Genomic DNA, 16617 nt, shown 5'->3' on the forward strand with positions numbered 1-16617 from the left:
CCATTTTCTAACTTTGCCTTTGATGTTCAGGCCTCCTAGCTTGTCATGAATACAATCGTTTCAATTGTTTTTTCCAGTCTTTGTTGTAAGAGGGATCGCCAGAATCATCTGGCTATTCTGCCATGTTGGCCCCACCTCCCAGAAGTAAAATTTTGCTGAAGATCATTCAAAAGCTGTTACGGCAGTATATTGACAGGGAACTGCCAGAAATTCAAGCCGGATTCAGAAGAGGACATGGGACAAAGGATATCATTGCTGATGTCAGATGGATTGGAAACCCTGGTGGTATAGTGGTTAAGAGCTATGGCTGCTAACCAAAAGATTGGCAGTTTGATTCCACCAGGGTCTCCTTGCAAACCCTACGGGGCATTTCTGCTCAGTCCTATAGGGTTGCTATGACTCAAAATCGACTCAACAGCAACAGGTTTGTTTGTCAGATGAAAAGAATTCTAGAAAGATGTTTACCTGCATTATATTGACTACACAAAGGCATTTGACTGTGTGGATCATAATAAATTACGGATAACATTCAGAAAAATGGAAATTCTAGAACTCTTAATTGTGCTCATGAGGAACCTGTACACAGACCCAGAGGCAGTTGTTTGAACCAAACAAGGGGATATTGCATGGTTTAAAGTCAAGAAAGGTGTGTGTCAGGGTTGTATCATTTTGCCATATTTATTGAATCTCTACGCTGAGCAAATAATCTGGGAAGCTGGACTGTATGAAGAAGAATGGGGCATCAGGATTGTGATATGCATATGACACAACCTTGCTTGCTAAAAGTGAAGAAGTCTTGAAGCACTTACTGATGAAGATCAAAGACCACAGCCTCCAGTATGGATTATACCTCAACATAAAGAAAACAAAAATCCTTACAACTGGACCAATAAGCAACATCATGATAAATGCGAAAAAAGACTGAAGTTGCCAAGGACTTCACTTTACTTGGATTCACAATCAACACCCTAGGAAGCAGCAGTCAAGAAATCCAACGATGCATTGCCTTGAGCAAATCTGCTGCAAAAGACCTCTTTAAAGTGTTCAAAAGCAAAGATGTCACTTTAAGGACTAAGGTGTGCCAGACCCAAGCCATGGTGTGTTCAATCACCTCATATGCATATGAAAGCTGGACAATGAAAAAGGAAGGCCAAAGAAGAATTGATGCTTTTGAATTACAGTGTTGGCAAAGAATATTGACTATATCATGGACTGCCAGAAGCACAAACAAATCTGACTTGGAAGAAGTACAGCTGGAATGCTCATTAGAAGCAAGGATGTCAAGACTTCATCTTACATACTTTGGACACGTTATCAGGAGGGATCAGTCCTTGCAGAAGAACATCATGGTTGGTGTCTTAGCTATCTAGTGCTGCTATAACAGACATACCACAAGTTGGTGGGTTTAACAAACAGAAATTTATTTTCCTCACATTAAAGTAGGCTAGAAGTCCAAATTCAGGGAGTCAGTTCCAGGGGAAGGCTTTCTCTCTCTGTTGGCTCTGGAGGAAGGTCCTTCTCATCAACCTTCCCCTAGACTGAAAGCTTCTCTGCGCAAGAACCCTAGGCGCTGCTTTCTTGGTCTATCTCTCTGCTCACTTCTCTCTTTTATATCTCAAAAGACATTGCCTCAAGACACAATCCAATCTTGCAGATTGAGCCCTGTCTCACTAACACAACTGCTGCCTATCCTGCCTCACTAACATCATAGATATAGGATTTACAACACATAGGAAAATCACGTCAGATAACGATATAGTGGACAACACAATACTGGGAATCATGGCCTAGCCAAATTGATATACATATTTTTGGGGGACACAATTCAATCCATGACACTTGGAAAGGTGGAGGGTGGGCAAAAAGGAAGAAAACCCACAACGAGATGGATTGACAGAGTAGCTTCAATAATGGGCTCAAGCATAACAACAATTGTGAGGATGGTGCATATCTTAGTTGTCTAGTGCTGCTATAAACAGAAATACCACAAGTGGATGGCTTCAGCAAACAGAAGCTTATTCTCTCATAGTCTAGTAGGCTAGAAGTCCAAATTCAGGGCACCAGCTCCAGGGGAAAGCTTTTTCCCCTCTGTCGGCTCTGAGGGAAGGTCCTTGTCATCAATCTTTCCTGGGCCGAGGAGCTTCTCAGCACAGTGACCCCAGGTCCAAAGGGTGAGCTATTCTCCTGGCTCTTGTTTCTTGATGGTATGAGGTCCCTCTGTCTCTCTTCTCGCTTCTCTCTTTTATATCTCAAAAGAGATTGGCGTAAATTGTAGATTAATCTCGTAGATTGAGTCTACATAACTGCCACTAAGCCTATCTCATTAATACATAGAGATAGGATTTACAACACATAGAAAAATCACATCAGATGACAAAATGGTGGACAATCACACAATACTAGGAACCATGACCTAGCCAACTTGACAGATATTTTGGGGGGACACAATTCAATCCATGACAGCCCAGGACCAGGCAACGTTTCATTCTATTGTACATAAGGTTGCTATGATTCGGAAGTGACTCTATGTCACTAATAACAACAACAACATGGAGGTTATGTATCCTGAGAAATTCACTCAGGTTGTATTTCTATAATTTGGTTTTACACACACACACACACACACGTATCATGGGTGTATATATATATATATATATATATATATATATATATATATATGCATGTGTTTGTATGTAGGATCTCTAGCAGCACAGTGGTTAAGAGATATGACTGCTAACCAAAAAGTCAGCAGTTCAAATCCACTAGCTGCTCCTTGGAAACCCCATGGGGCAGTTCTATTCTGTCTTATAGAGTTGCTACGAATCGGAATCAACTGGATGGCAACAGGTAGCAGGTATGTATGGGTGTGTGTATATATGTATGCGTGTGTCTATGTCTGCGTGTGTCTCTGTGTGTGTATAAAACCAAATTATAGAACACACCCTGAGTTCACTGGTCAATGAAAATGAAAACTAAATTCCACATAAAAAATAATGATTTCTAGTCACCATGTGGGAGTCCCTGGGTGGCATGAATGGTTAAGCACTCGACTACAAGACAAAAGTTTGGTGGTTCAAACTCACCCAGAGGCACCTCAGAAGATAGGCGTTGTGATCTACTTCCAAAAGGTCACAGCCTTGAAAATTCTATAGAACATTTCTCTGCACACATGGGATCACCATGAGTTGGAATCGTCTCAATGGCAACTGACAAGTCATCATATGGAAGAATGTCCAGCCTCAATAAAAGCCAAACTAAACCTACTGCCACTGAGTCGATTTCAACTCATAGTGACCCTATAGCATGGAGTAGAACTGCCTCAAAGGGCTTCCAAGGAGCAGCTGGTGAATTTGAACTGCCAAACTTTTGGTTAGCAGGTGAGCTCTTAACGACTGAGCAAATAAAAATAGGTGCCACTTGTTGTTGTGTTGTTGTTAGGTGCCACTGAGTTGGTTCCAACTCATAGCGACCCTATGTACAACAGAATGAAACACTGCCTGGTCCTGTGCCATCCTCACAATTGTTGCTTAAGCCCATTGTTGCAGCTACTGTGTCAATCCGTCTCATTTTGGGACTTCCTCTTTTTCACTGACCCTCTACTTTACCAAGCATGATGTCCTTCTCCAGGAACTGGTCCCTCCTGAAACAATGTCCAAAGTACATAAAGCGAAGTCTTGCCATCTTTACTTCTAAGAAGCATCCTCGCTGTACTTCTCCCAAGAGAGATTTGTTCATTTTTCTGGCAGTTCGTGGTATATTCAATATTCTTTGCCAACACCATAATTCAAAGGCATCAATTCTTTGGTATTTCTTACTCATTGTCCAGCTTTCACATGTATATGATGCAATTGAAAATACCATGGCTTGGGTCAGGCACACCTTAGTCCTCAAAGCAACATCTCTGCTTTTTAACACTTTAAAGAGGTCTTTTGCAGGAGATTTGCCCAATGCAATACATTCTTTGATTTCTTGACTGCTGCTTCCATGGGCATTGATTGTGGATCCAAGGAAAATGAAGTCCTTGACAACTTCAGTATTTTCTCCATTTATCATGACATTGCTTACTGGTCCAATTAAGCAGTATAGTGATAAAATACTACCACAGACAAACAAAACCATAAATCCACACATTGGCAAGGCTCAGGGGAATCCAGTCCACATGGGGACTTAGGATCAGTGCAGCCTTTGAAGGGGGGATCTGGCAGGACAGAGCCATGATGGAGATTTTGCCTCTTCCCCCAAGCACCCACCCCAGGGAAAGGAGTGCAGGGGAAGGCCTGGGGAGTTGACAGGAGATACAAGGGGAGCTCTGCTGGCTCTGAGCCCCTGACACTGGGTGAGTCCCCACCCAGCCGGGTCTGGAAGCTGCTTCTGCCAGGAGACGCCGAGTCCAGCTTAGGTACAGAGAAGGCCCAGGGCAGGGTCAGGTGGGCACAGTTCTGTAGGTGCTCAATGAGAAAGCACGCTGTGGACACACTGAGAATACACTGAAAACACAAGCTGCTAAACAAACCAGGGTAATCTGCACCCTCCTCACTTAGGGTCAGCTGTTGTTAACAGTCCACAGCAATTCCACCCTGCCTTCTCCTCTGTGCACACATACACATGTGCTTAAAAGACATGACCATGTGGTATGTCTTGGTTTGTTCCTTTCTTTTTTAAATATCCTGTATTCCAAAAAAGATGTGCACATGAGGAAATGCTTGGTATATTTAAAATTTTAAATCAGGCTATAACTTATTTAAATTAAAAACACGTGCGTACATGGATGAATCTTGAAAATGTGATGCTGAGTGAAATAAGCCAGACACAAAAGGACAAATAGTGTACGATCCCACTTACATGAAATATCTAGAATAGGCAAATGCATGGAGAGAGAAAGTAGACCAGAGGTTACCAAGGGCTGGGGAGAGGGGGAGGGAAAGGGGGGGTGATTATTTAATAGGTATGGGGTTTCTGTTTAGGGTGATGAAAACATCTGGAAATGGATAGTGGTGATGGCTGCATAGCGTGGTGAATGTAATTAATGTCACTGAATTGTACACTTAAAGATGGTTGAAATGACAAATGTTATATATATTTCACCACAACAAAAAAAAATGCATGCTTAAAAAACAAAAAAGAACACATATGAACTAAAAGGAATATATTTAGCACACTGGAATGGTTGTCTTATGGAGGGGGAAGGGAATGAGCTAAGAGGGTAAAGAGATGTGAATAAATAGAGTAAGAGGGGTCTGTGCAGGCCAGAGCAGAGAATGTGGCCTTTGGGTATGGCTTGGTTCAATGGGCCCCTGCTGCTGAGTTCCAGGAGAAAGAAAAGAAAGGGAAGCAAATGCAGAATTGCAGGTCCACTGTGATCCTGGCCTCTGAGCCTGCTTGCCAAACTTGACATCTTTCAGCCTGAGCTGCTGGGAATTCAGTGGAGTGGCAGGTACAAAGTGTTTCTTAGAGGGCCTTGTATGTTCTGGGCCATCCTGTCCAGGGCAGGGAGGTCAGGGACAATACAGAGGCCAGTCTCTGGGTTGTGTGGACATATGGCCCCTCTGGCCAGGCCAGGGCCCCTATCTCCCTGAGACCCGGTGGAGTGGCAGGAGTGATAGCCCCTCACCCCATCAGTCCCACCAGGCCCCACTAACCATTGTCACACAATCTGATAAAAGGCCCCAACACAAAAGCCCCCTTCCCTCTCCCAACCAATGGTCACCAACTGGCTAGGCCCTTGGCTCCATATATGAGGCCCTGGGGGCTGAGTGCTACTGAGGCCAGTTCTGACCTCCACCAGCTCCCAAGCAGCCACCTCCATGTCTCTGACCAAGGTGGAGAGGACCATCATCACGTCCATGTGGGGCAAGGTCTCCACACAGGCTGACAGCATCGGCACCGAGGCCCTGGAGAGGCGAGTGTTCCAACAGGGGCAGAGGGATGGGCCCTGGGTGAGAGGGGAGGTCAGTGAGGAGGATGACAATGAGGGTGGGGACAGCGAGGGGGTCGGTGTGGAGGAGTCAGTGAGGGGTCAGTGAGGAGGGAGTCAGTGAGGACAATGAGGGGAACCAGGGAGGGAGGGGGCCAATGAGGAAAAGTCAGTAGCGGGGGCAGCGAGGAGGAAGACAATGAAGGGGGTCAGTAAGGAGAGATCAGGGAGGAGAGATAAGTGAGGAGGGGTCAGTGAAAATAGACAGTGGCAGGCCTGTGATCACTAGAATGTGTAGGAGGCAGGCCTACCTCACTCCCATGGAGGGGACGAGTTTCCTTCAAAGGGTCTGAAGTGCTTGAAAGAGAACCAGCCATCTGATGTGGTCAGGCACTATAGGGGAGGTTTCCCTGGAAGAAGCAACCTCTAAGGAGACCTTACTTGGTAGCAGGAGGAACAGACCCAGAGTCCTGACAGTAGCTTATGCAGCTAGTCAAGGCCCCTGGGGGTAGAGAGGGGTGAGAGATCAGTGGGAGCTGCCCGGCGCTGGAGGAAGAAGGCAGTCGATTTGGAGACCAGAATTTCTCAACCCATTTGGAAGCAAGGAGACAGCCACGGAGCCTGAACGGGGCTGAGGCCCAGGTGGAGCTGGGGGGGTGGAGGGGTGTGGGGACAGGGAGAGGGTCCCCAGTGTTGTTACCCCATTTTTAGCTGGAGCAAGCGGGAGAACCTCTAGTCAAAGAAGGGAGCCTGGGGGGAGCCTGGGCTGGGGTGCAGGAGAAGTGCTGAGTTTGTAGGCCTGTGGCAGGACGCCTATGGGATCCTGAGCTTGGAAAGGAGCCCGGAAAGCTGGGGGCGGTGGAGAGGGGGCCGAGCTCTCTTCCGAGTTCACGCCTCCACCCCTCCAGGCTCTTCACCAGCTACCCCCAGACCAAGACTTACTTCCCGCACTTCGACCTGCACCCTGGCTCGGCGCAGCTGCGCGCTCACGGTTCCAAGGTGGTGGCCGCTGTGGGTGACGCGGTCAAGAGCATCGATAATATCTCGGGCGCGCTGTCCAAGCTGAGCGAGCTGCACGCCTACATCCTGCGCGTGGACCCGGTCAACTTCAAGGTGGGCGCGGCGGAGCGGGCCGGGGTGGGCGGGGAGAGGGGCGGGGCGGGGTCTCGGCCAGAGTGGCCCAAGCTAGGCCCTGAGCCGTCTCCGCCCCCAGCTCCTGTCACACTGTCTGCTGGTGACCTTGGACACGCGCTTCCCCGCTGACTTCACGGCCGAGGCCCACGCCGCCTGGGACAAATTCCTGTCCGTTGTGTCTTCCGTCCTGACCGAGAAGTACCGCTGAGCGTGGAGCCTCAGGCCCCCGACGACAGGCTGCGACCCCTCCCTGCCCCTGAACCTGTTCCACAGTTCCTCCCCGGAGTCCCCAATAAATGAATGAGGATGAACCAGTCGGGTCCTGTGCTCTGAGTATTGCAGAGACTGTGGGGGGACCTGGGGGATGGGATACTTGGTGGGAACGCGTTCCGTTGCCTGGAGGATGGTTTTGGGGTGGTCTCTGCCCCAAGCGACCTCAAGTCGAAGCCCCGGGTGCGGGGTGGTCAGAACAGCCAGGGCCCGCCCACGCGTCCTTTGATCCGCAAGTGCGTTTGCACCTCTTCCCTCCCCCCTCCCAAATCACACAGATTGTCGCTTTGCTCAGCGTGTTTAGGGCGTGCCGGGACTCAGGGCACTGTTCGCCGAAGCCCAAGGTCACAGCCCGCGCGGCCCTGGCAGCTGCGGAGATCCTGGTGCAGCTCCCCGTCCTGGCCCCCAGGAAAAGGGGCTCCCTGCCGGCGCTCTTCCTCCCGGTCCCCCCTGCGTCCTCAGGGGAGTAATCACAGCTTCCCCCAAAGTCCGCAGCCAAGGTGCCCACGCGCTGCAGCGAGAGTCTGTGGCCAAAACCCAGGGACCCCGAGGCCTTGGTCTCCGCGGTAGCGGCGGGCCAAGTCGGCGACTTTCCCCTTGCTAGCCAAGGGTTCCGCGTTCCAGCCACGCTACAGGGTCGATATGAGGAGGCACCATGCCGCGGGCGTGCCCCCACAGTACCGCCACGCCAGCGCCATGCTTAGCGCACAGGAGCGCGCCCACGTAGCACAGGTCTGGGACCTGATCGCCCTCCACGAGGCGCACTTCGGGGAGGAGCTGCTACTTAGGCAGGGGCGGGGTCTCCGGGTCAGAGAGGAGGTGGACAGGGGTGCTGGGTAGGTGGACCCCAAAGGTGCGCACCAGAAACCAGGGGCAGGCTGGGCATGGAATCCAGGGGTCTGGGCGGGGCCAGCGTCCGGGGGTGGGGAGCGGCGGAGATCCCTCATGCAGGCCGCCTTCCGGCTCACGGACCTGCACCCGCAGGCTCTTCACGGTGTACCCCAGCACCAAGGCCTACTTCCCACACCTGGGCGCCTGCCAAGACCAAGTGTATCTTCTGAGCCACGGACAGCGAATGCTCACGGCGTTGGACTTGGTGGCGCAGCACCTGGACGACCTGCACGCAGAGCTGAGTCCGTTAGCGGACCTGCACCGCCAAGTGCTGCGTGGGGACCCCGCCAACTTCCTGGTGAGCCTGCCCGGCTTCGGTGGGGGTCCCACACGGAGCTGGGGGTGGGGAGCTGGGAAGACCAGAGCCCCTCTCATGAGCCTCCTCCTCCAGCAGCTGCTGTTTCAGTGCTTCCAGGTGGTGCTGGCCTCCCACTTGCAGGGCGAGTTCATGGTAGAGATGCAGGCGGCATGTGACAAGTACCTGACGGGCGTGGCTATGGCGCTGACTGAGAAGCACCGCTGAGCCCTGCGCCCTGCAGGCCAGGGTCTGTGCATGTCAATAAACAAGGCCTCGAACTTCAGGAACCCACGTGCGCGTGATCTGTGGGGAGCGAGCGAGCCCGGATGAAGTCACTGTTGCCAGGCAAAGAAGCTGGGGACTCCAGCGGAGCATCCCGGAACTAAGTGACCAGCCCAAGCTGTTTGAATAGAATGTCCCCCCACAACCACCGCAGGCTTGTGGGTGTTCTCAGGATGTAAATGTGTCCTTAGCTCCAACTCTACCTGGCACCTGCGGGACCGTTGGAAAAGCATGTCCACACTGACTCATGGATTTATTCACTCATATATTTGTTATCTCCTTCATTCATTCATTCTCCTTTCCATCCCTATCTGGCACCGGGATCTTAGGGTGGGGATCGGGGATCTTCATCCCATTTTCCAGAGGAAAGAATCAGCCCTGACCAAGTTCCTGGCCTGTGGCCATGCAGAGCTCAGGGCCCAGGGTTTCTTTCTTGGACCCCCACCCCCGTCCCCTTCTTGCTTCTTTTCTCCCCAGAATGCTTGGTCTGCAGCAAAACCTCACCCTGAGCCAAGTCTGCCCCTTCCTCTGAACCTCATTGTGTGTGGGGGTGGGGGGGAGAGGGGGAAACTGAGTCCTTGGAGGTCACAACTGGACAGACAGCAGGTTTAGAACCTGGTTCACGCCAAGAAGCTACGACACTGGGTGGCTAAGTCCCCGAGCTCTCTGAAGCCATATATCACTGGGTCTTTGAAATTATTCACGAATTCATAAGGCCCAGTTGGTGACTGGCACAGGCTCAGTGCCTACCAGACTCCCTCCCCTTCCCCAGGCTGATGGACCTCCTCAGCTCAGCCTCTGGGGGTCTCCACCAAGGCACTACCTCACCCCCCCTGCCCCAGGCCCTGTTTCTCACCTTTAGCACAAGAGGAGGAATCTTGGAGCCAGATCGTAGCTTTTGCAGGGAAGGTAACCTGGGCTGGAAAGGGCTTGGGACTCTGGCAGCTCCATAAACTGCAAACAAGGTGGTTTCTGGTCTGTGCAGGGGGAACTCTGGGCCCCCGGTGGTCACAGCGTCCAAGTCTGAGCTGTGATGCAGGAGGCTGGGTCCTAACCGCAGCTCTGCTGAATCTTCCCTGTTGCCAGTGCGGTCAGAACCTGCTAACATGTGCACCGGAGAGGGATCGCCCATCAGCCGGGCAAGAGCCTTGGGATGCTTGACCACACTTAAATCCTTCAGCCGCTCTGTTTACATGAACAGTTAATGGCTTTGGTCCTGGGCAGCTTGTGTTTCACTTTGGGAAGGATTGTACACACTCCCAACTGGACAAATAGACATGCCAAAGCTGCTCCCAGCCAGGGGTGGTGTGCCTGGAAAGATAGAAGAGGGGAAACATTTTAGAGAGCTGGACATTGGCATGAGCTGGATGGAGAGAGAGCGGTAGCCTAGAAGCCCCTCCTGCCCCACCCCACCCCTGCCCCCCACCCTCAACTGTGTTACATTCCCAGACCGGCAACTACCGGCACCCCGCCAGCCAAGGAGCACCGCTGGCCGGAGAGTGCCCCCACGCACCAGGATATAAAATCGCTGTGCGCTCTCCGCAGGGCACGCTTCTGATCTCCACACAAAAACAACCTACCATGGTGCTGTCTGATAACGACAAGAGCAACGTCAAGGCCACCTGGAACAAGGTTGGAGACCACGCTTCGGATTATGTTGCCGAGGCCCTGGAGTGGTGAAGATCCCGCTGTCCCCTACTCACACACCGGGCTCAACACCACTCCACTGCCCCTCCTTGGGCTACAACCAGGACTGTGCCCAAGCCCCAGAGCCCCGGGGCCCAGGCCTCTGACCTGCCACTGGGGGAGCCCGGCACTCCTACCCGCCCTCCCTCAGAGGCTGGGTGCGCTCTCCCCGCTTCCCTACCCTACCCCTCCACCACCGCTCACCTGTCACTTCTCCACGCAGGATGTTCCTCCCCTTTCCCACTACTTTCCTCACTTCAGCCTGAGCCATGGCTCTGCCCAGGGCAAGGGACAGGACAAGAAGGTGGGGGAGGCACTGACCCAAGCTGTCAGCTACCTGGAGGACCTGCCTGGTGCCCTGTCTGTGTTCAGCGACCTGCACACTCACAAGCTGAGGGTGGACCCTGTCAACTTCAAGGTGAAGAGAGGTGAAGACCCGGGACGTCCGGGGCAGTGGGCCTTCCTGGCAGGGCCGAGATCTGCAGAAGTGAGGATCCCCTAACAGCCCCCTCGTCGCCCCCTCTCTCCACAGCTCATAAGCCACTGTCTGCTGGTGACTCTGAGCAGCCACCACCCCTGCGGTCCATGCCTCTCTGGACAAGTTTCTCAGCAATGTGAGCACCATGCTGACCTCCAAATATCGTTAAGTTGGAGCCCAGGAGAGGCACCACCAGCCTTCCTCCCCTCCCTGAACGTGCCTCTGAGTCTTTGAATAAAGTCTGAGTGGGCGGCAGCCTGGTGTGGCCTTGGCTCTGTGTGTCAACTAAGGCGTCAAGGGTAGATGTGGGTCTCCTTGCTTGCCCGCTGTACCTTTGCATCTGTCAGGGGGAGGGAAGGGAAAAGCGGAAGCATCGCCAACTTTCTTTGAAATCTCCGTGGGAGGGTGAGGCAGGGAAGGGGTGGTGAAATGACAACAGCCAGGGTGCACCTAGAGTGCCTTGGTCAATGGCATCACTTTAGGAGAGTACCCTGTGCTGGTCCTGTAGTTCACACACCAGTAAGATACCCCAGTGTGCCCAGCCCTGCGCCCTACTCTTCATCCCCCATTCCCTGGCTCTGCAGCCACAGGTTGCACCTTAAGCGGTTGTACCTCCTTTGCCACAAGCAAGTTCCCAAAAGCTCCTCCCTCCACACTGGGCAGCTGCCTTATGGACATGCTTAGTCCTTCAGCCCAGCTCCATTGGCTCCGAAGCTGGATGAAACTGTGTGGAGGGTGGAAGGCTCCTGCTCATCATCTCCCTCTGTGTGACCTTGGCCTACACTTGGGGCCTCTCTGAACGCTGGGAGCCTCCCCTCTCTCCACCTCTACTCTTCTCTGCCTACAACCCAACCCATTTTTATTTAAACATAGAAAAGTATAAATAAAGTCTACCCATGCTTTCATCGGTTCCCTATTATTGCTATTCCAAGTAGGGAGAGAGAGAGATCGTCTGCCCCTCCCCAACCCCAGCGGAAGGAGCCCAGTCAGCAGTTTCCAGCTGAGTCTCCCCTCCTCTGCTGAGGTGACGGAGCCACAGCTACAACGACTGCCACATACACTTTTTTTTTCCTTTTACAAAAATATTATCACACCAGAGATAGTGGCCTGCAACCTGCTCTTCTCACTGCTCTTCTCCCCTATACCCCTTTCACCAATTTGTTCAGCTGTCTCGTTTCTCAGCTGTATTGGGAATTTTTAATGCTAATGTCTTTTGTCCATTGTTTTCATGTCATATTCCTGTTCACTATTTAATGTGACAGCTCTTTCCACATTAAGAATGTAAGTAATTGGCTCAATTATGTTCCCCAGGTCTTGCTTAGGAAGGCCTCAGGCAGGCAGCAGAGGGTAATGGACCAAGATGCAGAAGGGAGGAGCTGTCCCAGGGCCTAGGGGGAGTGGGTTTTCCTCTAAGTCCCCAGCATCTTATCTTTTTTGTCCTCCAGAGTCAGGATTGGGGCTGAATTGTGAGCAGAACCAGGATGGGATGGGAAAATGATGGAGGGTAGGGAGGGTAAATGGGATGAGCTGGGGGATCCAGTGGGAAGGAGATAAGAGCTCTCACTTGGGAGAGCAGAGTAGAGGGGACATGGCTGAGGTTTGTCCTTTGACAAGCCTCCTGGATCCTCCAGACAGGTCTTGAGTAAGGATCCTGGGGGAGGGGTGGGGACAAGAGGTGGGCTGATGTTTTATCTCCTCCCCCCACCAACTAGTCCAAGCGTGCATCAGTCACCACCTGGTACTGCTGCCTTTCTCACTATCACATCCAGGCAGCCAGAGTGGTCTTCCCTGTGCACACCCTTCAGGGCGTGGACCTCTCCAGGGCCTCCCACCTGTAGGGTCTGGCTTCTGAGGGTCTTCCAGTCTCCTCACCCCCACATCAGGACACCTCCATTCTGCAGCTGCAGGGACTTCCACACACGCACACACAAGCTAAGCCTCCGCCCCACTCCACTTAATGCTTACACACTCTGCTGTCTCACTCCCACAGGAAGCCCTCTCTCCCAACATCCTCGTACATACCTTCCAAGCTCCCTCTGGGCTTGGAATAAGGTTTGTGACTGCCTATTCACTGGTGTGATTCTTTGGTTAATATCGTTGCCCCCCACACAGCTTAAAGTTCAGATCTTGTTTAGGCTGTTTGTCAATTCAACATCTCTTTACTGAGCATGAGTCTTGCTTGGGTCAGTCAGGATATGTGGTGTCATTGGTGGTGTAATTGTAAACCAGGACACTTGCCAGTGGAGGAGAGAGACAGCCTCACACAATCACACAGAGGTCCCAGGGAGAGGCCAGGCCACTGGGAGTAGGGGACCTGGGCAGCAGTGAAGCTACCCTGGAGAAATGAGCTTGAGCCAGAAGCCCCGTTCCGTCCCCATGAATTCTGTGCCTTGCATTTGTCCCTCCGTGCACCTGGCACTAAACGGCACTCAATAATTATTCCTGGAAATAAAAGGGGCCTTGAGAACCAAGGGTGCCTGGTTCTCAAGTTTCTCATCAAACAGTTAGTACACACATTGTTCTTTGACATTAGTTAACAACCCCATGACATGTCAACACTCTCCCTTCTCAACCCTGGGTTCCCTATTACCAGCTTTCCTGTTCCCTTCTGCCTTCCAGTCCCTGCCCCAGGGCTGGTGCACCCTTTTAGTTTTGTTTTGTTTCATGGGCCTGTTCAATCTTTGGCTGAAGGGTGAACCTCAGGCGTGACCTCATTACTGAGCTGAAAGGGTGTGTGGGGGCCATAGTCTCAGGGTTTCTCCAGTCTCTGTCAGGCCAGCAAGTCTGGTCTTTCTTTTCAGTTAGAATTTTGTTATACGTTTTTCTCCAGCTCTGTCTGGGACCCTCTACTGTTTGGTTTTTTTAACTTTTATTGTGCTTTAAGTGAAAGTTTACAAATCAAGTCAGACTCTCATACAAAAATTTATAAACATCTTGCTATATACTCCTAATTGCTCTCCCCCTAATGAGACAGCACACTCCTTCCCTCCACTCTCTCTTTTCGTATCCATTCGGCCAGCTTCTGACCCTCTCTACCCTCTCATCTCCCCTTCAGACAGGAGATGCCAACATAGCCTCATGTGTCTACTTGATCCAAGAAGCTCATTCTTCCCCAGTATCATTTTCTATCCCACAGTACAGTCCAATCCCTGTCTGAAGGGTTGACTTTGGGAATGGTTCCTGTCTCGGTCTAACAGGAGGCCTGGGGACCATGATGTCTGGGGTACTTCTAGTCTCAGTCAGACCATTAAGTCTGGTCTTTCTACAAAAATTTGAGGTCTGCATCCCACTGCTCTCCTGCTCCCTCAGGGGTTCTCTGTTGTGTTCCCTGGTGGACCCTCTATTGTGATTCCTGTCAGAGCAGTCAGTAGTGGTAGTCGGGCACCGTTTAATTGTACTGGACTCAGTCTGGTGGAGGCCGTGGTAGATGTCGTCCATTAGTCCTCTGGACTAATTTTTCCCTTGCATGTTTAGTTTTCTTCATTCTTCTTTGCTCCCGAAGGGGTGAGAACAGTGGAGCATCCTAGATGGTCGCTCACAGGCTTTTAAGACCCCAGACTCTACCCACCAAAGTAGAATGTACAACATATTCTTCATAAACTGTTATGCCAATTGAGTCTGGGAATTCGTATGTGAGAACTTTGCTCTTAGCTGGGGAAGCCTTTCTTCCTTCTTGCACTCACTGGTACATCACTCATTTATCCTACTCAAGTTAACAGATGGTTAGCACGTGCCAAGCCTGGGTCCAGCCTGGGTTGCCAGGGCTGACACAGGGGAGAAAGCCAGGGCCTGAATCAGGGGCAGAGACGCAGGCACCCTCAGGCCGGTCCCCAGCAGCTGGGGGCAAGTATGCAGCTTTCGAGAGAGGTGGACGTGGTGTAGAGTAGCAGAGGAGAAGAGTGGGGAAGAGCCTGGCCGGGCACCATTCCCTTTGCAGAGCAGACTGGGAGGGGTCCGCCCCCCTCCCAAGAGGCGCGGACCCTGAGCGGAGGCGCCCCCTGCCGGCCCGCCCCTCGCCACGGCACAGTGCCAGCCAACGAGCGCCGCCCGCCGGGGCGTGCCCCCGCGCCCCGGGATATAAAATCGCCGCGCGCTCTCCGCGGGGCACGCTTCTGATCTCCACACAGACTCAGAAACAACCCACCATGGTGCTGTCTGATAACGACAAGACCAACGTCAAGGCCACCTGGAGCAAGGTTGGCGACCACGCTTCGGATTATGTCGCCGAGGCCCTGGAGAGGTGAGGATCCCCCTGTCCCCTACTTCCACGCACCTGGGCTCAACACCACCCCACTGCCCATCGCTGGGCTACAACCAGGCCGGTGTCTAGGCCCCAAGGCCCCGATGCCCAGACCACCGACCTCCCGCCAGGGGAGCCCGGCCCTCCTATCCGCCCTCCCTCAGAGGCTGTGTGTGCTCTCCCTGTTCCCCTACCCTACCCCTCCACCACCGCTCACCTGCCACTTCTCCACGCAGGATGTTCTTCTCCTTTCCCACCACCAAGACCTACTTTCCTCACTTCGACCTGGGCCATGGCTCTGGCCAGGTCAAGGCACATGGCAAGAAGGTGGGGGAAGCACTGACCCAAGCTGTTGGCCACCTGGATGACCTGCCTAGCGCCCTGTCTGCACTCAGCGACCTGCACGCTCACAAGCTGAGGGTGGACCCTGTCAACTTCAAGGTGAGGAGAGGGAAAGACCTGGAAGGTCGGGGCAGCAGGCCTTCCTGGCAGGGCCGAGATCTGCAAAGGTGAGCGTTCCCTAACAGCCCCCTTGTCGGCCCCTCTCTCCACAGCTCCTGAGCCACTGCCTGCTGGTGACTCTGAGCAGCCACCAACCCACGGAGTTCACCCCTGAGGTCCATGCCTCCCTGGACAAGTTCCTCAGCAACGTGAGCACCGTGCTGACCTCCAAATATCGTTAAGCTGGACCCCAGGAGAGGTGCCACTGGCCTTCCTCCCCTCCCTGCATGTGCCACCAAGTCTTTGAATAAAGTCTGAGTGGGCAGCAGCCTGGTGTGGCTTCAGCTCTGTGTGTCTGCTAACTCGCCAGGAGTAGATGTGGGTCTCCTTGCTCGGCCACTGTCCCTCTGCAGCGGCCCGAGGGATGAAAGGGAGAAGCAGGGCAGTCCACTGCCAGGAAAATGCAGGACAATGCCATCTTCCTGAGGGCTCCCCTTTGCCTTTCCTCCCAGGCCTGGCAGGCTCACAGTGGTTTGGTGAGATAATTCATTCATTTCTACCCTTACACTTCATTACACACACACACTCTGGCTGGGAGATGGCGGCCACCAGCCTGGAACCTTGTAGCTTGCCAGGACTCCTCCCATGGTGCGCAAAGGGGAGGACACAGCAGCCACTCCTTTCAGAGTACTGCTAAAGGCATCCTTCCATCAGTCTCCCCAAAGCCTCAGGAACACACAGTCTAAATATGACTGGGAGGGGCATGCATGTGTTGGGCCAAGCAATTCCCTGGAGGCAACCCTTTGACCACGTAACCACCTCCAAGAATGACATTCCTCAGACACTGACATCCTGGGGCCACCATGGTTTGGGTGTCCAGCCTTTGGGCCCAGCTTGGCACCCACTTGGCCCCGCTGTAGAGCAGAGACCCAGGGTCCTGGAGGCCTGGCTGGACCTGCACCCCTCAATCCTTCTCTCCTGGA

At 52.6% G+C, this 16617-nt stretch overlaps 4 protein-coding genes across 4 annotated transcripts; all 4 read left to right on the forward strand.

Annotated features, from left to right (window-relative positions):
- Positions 1 to 4758: 4758 nt before the first annotated feature.
- On the forward strand, positions 4759 to 7319 carry LOC100657757 (hemoglobin subunit zeta-like). The gene is made up of 3 exons (XM_003417806.3): positions 4759 to 5899; positions 6823 to 7027; positions 7128 to 7319. The coding sequence occupies exons 1-3, from the start codon at positions 5805 to 5807 to the stop codon at positions 7254 to 7256; spliced, it is 429 nt and encodes a 142-aa protein (XP_003417854.1). The 5' UTR covers positions 4759 to 5804; the 3' UTR covers positions 7257 to 7319.
- Positions 7320 to 7405: 86 nt separating this feature from the next.
- On the forward strand, positions 7406 to 8843 carry HBM (hemoglobin subunit mu). The gene is made up of 3 exons (XM_003417805.3): positions 7406 to 8106; positions 8303 to 8507; positions 8604 to 8843. Exons 1-3 carry the CDS (start codon positions 7961 to 7963, stop codon positions 8730 to 8732), a joined length of 480 nt encoding a protein of 159 aa, XP_003417853.2. The 5' UTR covers positions 7406 to 7960; the 3' UTR covers positions 8733 to 8843.
- A 1536-nt stretch (positions 8844 to 10379) lies between these two features.
- LOC135232945 (hemoglobin subunit alpha-like) lies at positions 10380 to 11221 on the forward strand. The gene is given in 3 exon segments (XM_064295257.1): positions 10380 to 10893; positions 11008 to 11036; positions 11038 to 11221. Coding segments are annotated over 3 exon segments (564 nt in total). The 5' UTR covers positions 10380 to 10443; the 3' UTR covers positions 11123 to 11221.
- A 3857-nt stretch (positions 11222 to 15078) lies between these two features.
- On the forward strand, positions 15079 to 15936 carry HBA2 (hemoglobin subunit alpha 2). The gene is made up of 3 exons (NM_001280884.1): positions 15079 to 15193; positions 15430 to 15634; positions 15748 to 15936. Exons 1-3 carry the CDS (start codon positions 15099 to 15101, stop codon positions 15874 to 15876), a joined length of 429 nt encoding a protein of 142 aa, NP_001267813.1. The 5' UTR covers positions 15079 to 15098; the 3' UTR covers positions 15877 to 15936.
- Positions 15937 to 16617: the final 681 nt, after the last annotated feature.

This window comes from Loxodonta africana, chromosome 12 (genome assembly GCF_030014295.1).
Source record: "Loxodonta africana isolate mLoxAfr1 chromosome 12, mLoxAfr1.hap2, whole genome shotgun sequence".
Lineage (NCBI taxonomy): Eukaryota > Metazoa > Chordata > Mammalia > Proboscidea > Elephantidae > Loxodonta > Loxodonta africana.

What these genes read in the sequence shown, in the direction of transcription:
- HBA2 (NM_001280884.1), top strand. Translation starts at nt 15,099, where the DNA reads ATGGTGCTGTCTGATAACGACAAGACCAACGTCAAGGCCACCTGGAGC. An exon ending in GTCGCCGAGGCCCTGGAGAG is followed by an intron (nt 15,194 to 15,429) that starts GTGAGGATCCCC and finishes TTCTCCACGCAG; the next exon opens with GATGTTCTTCTCCTTTCCCA. An exon ending in TGGACCCTGTCAACTTCAAG is followed by an intron (nt 15,635 to 15,747) that starts GTGAGGAGAGGG and finishes CTCTCTCCACAG; the next exon opens with CTCCTGAGCCACTGCCTGCT.
- LOC100657757 (XM_003417806.3), top strand. Translation starts at nt 5,805, where the DNA reads ATGTCTCTGACCAAGGTGGAGAGGACCATCATCACGTCCATGTGGGGC. An exon ending in GGCACCGAGGCCCTGGAGAG is followed by an intron (nt 5,900 to 6,822) that starts GCGAGTGTTCCA and finishes CCACCCCTCCAG; the next exon opens with GCTCTTCACCAGCTACCCCC. An exon ending in TGGACCCGGTCAACTTCAAG is followed by an intron (nt 7,028 to 7,127) that starts GTGGGCGCGGCG and finishes CTCCGCCCCCAG; the next exon opens with CTCCTGTCACACTGTCTGCT.
- HBM (XM_003417805.3), top strand. Translation starts at nt 7,961, where the DNA reads ATGAGGAGGCACCATGCCGCGGGCGTGCCCCCACAGTACCGCCACGCC. An exon ending in GGGGAGGAGCTGCTACTTAG is followed by an intron (nt 8,107 to 8,302) that starts GCAGGGGCGGGG and finishes CTGCACCCGCAG; the next exon opens with GCTCTTCACGGTGTACCCCA. An exon ending in GGGACCCCGCCAACTTCCTG is followed by an intron (nt 8,508 to 8,603) that starts GTGAGCCTGCCC and finishes CTCCTCCAGCAG; the next exon opens with CTGCTGTTTCAGTGCTTCCA.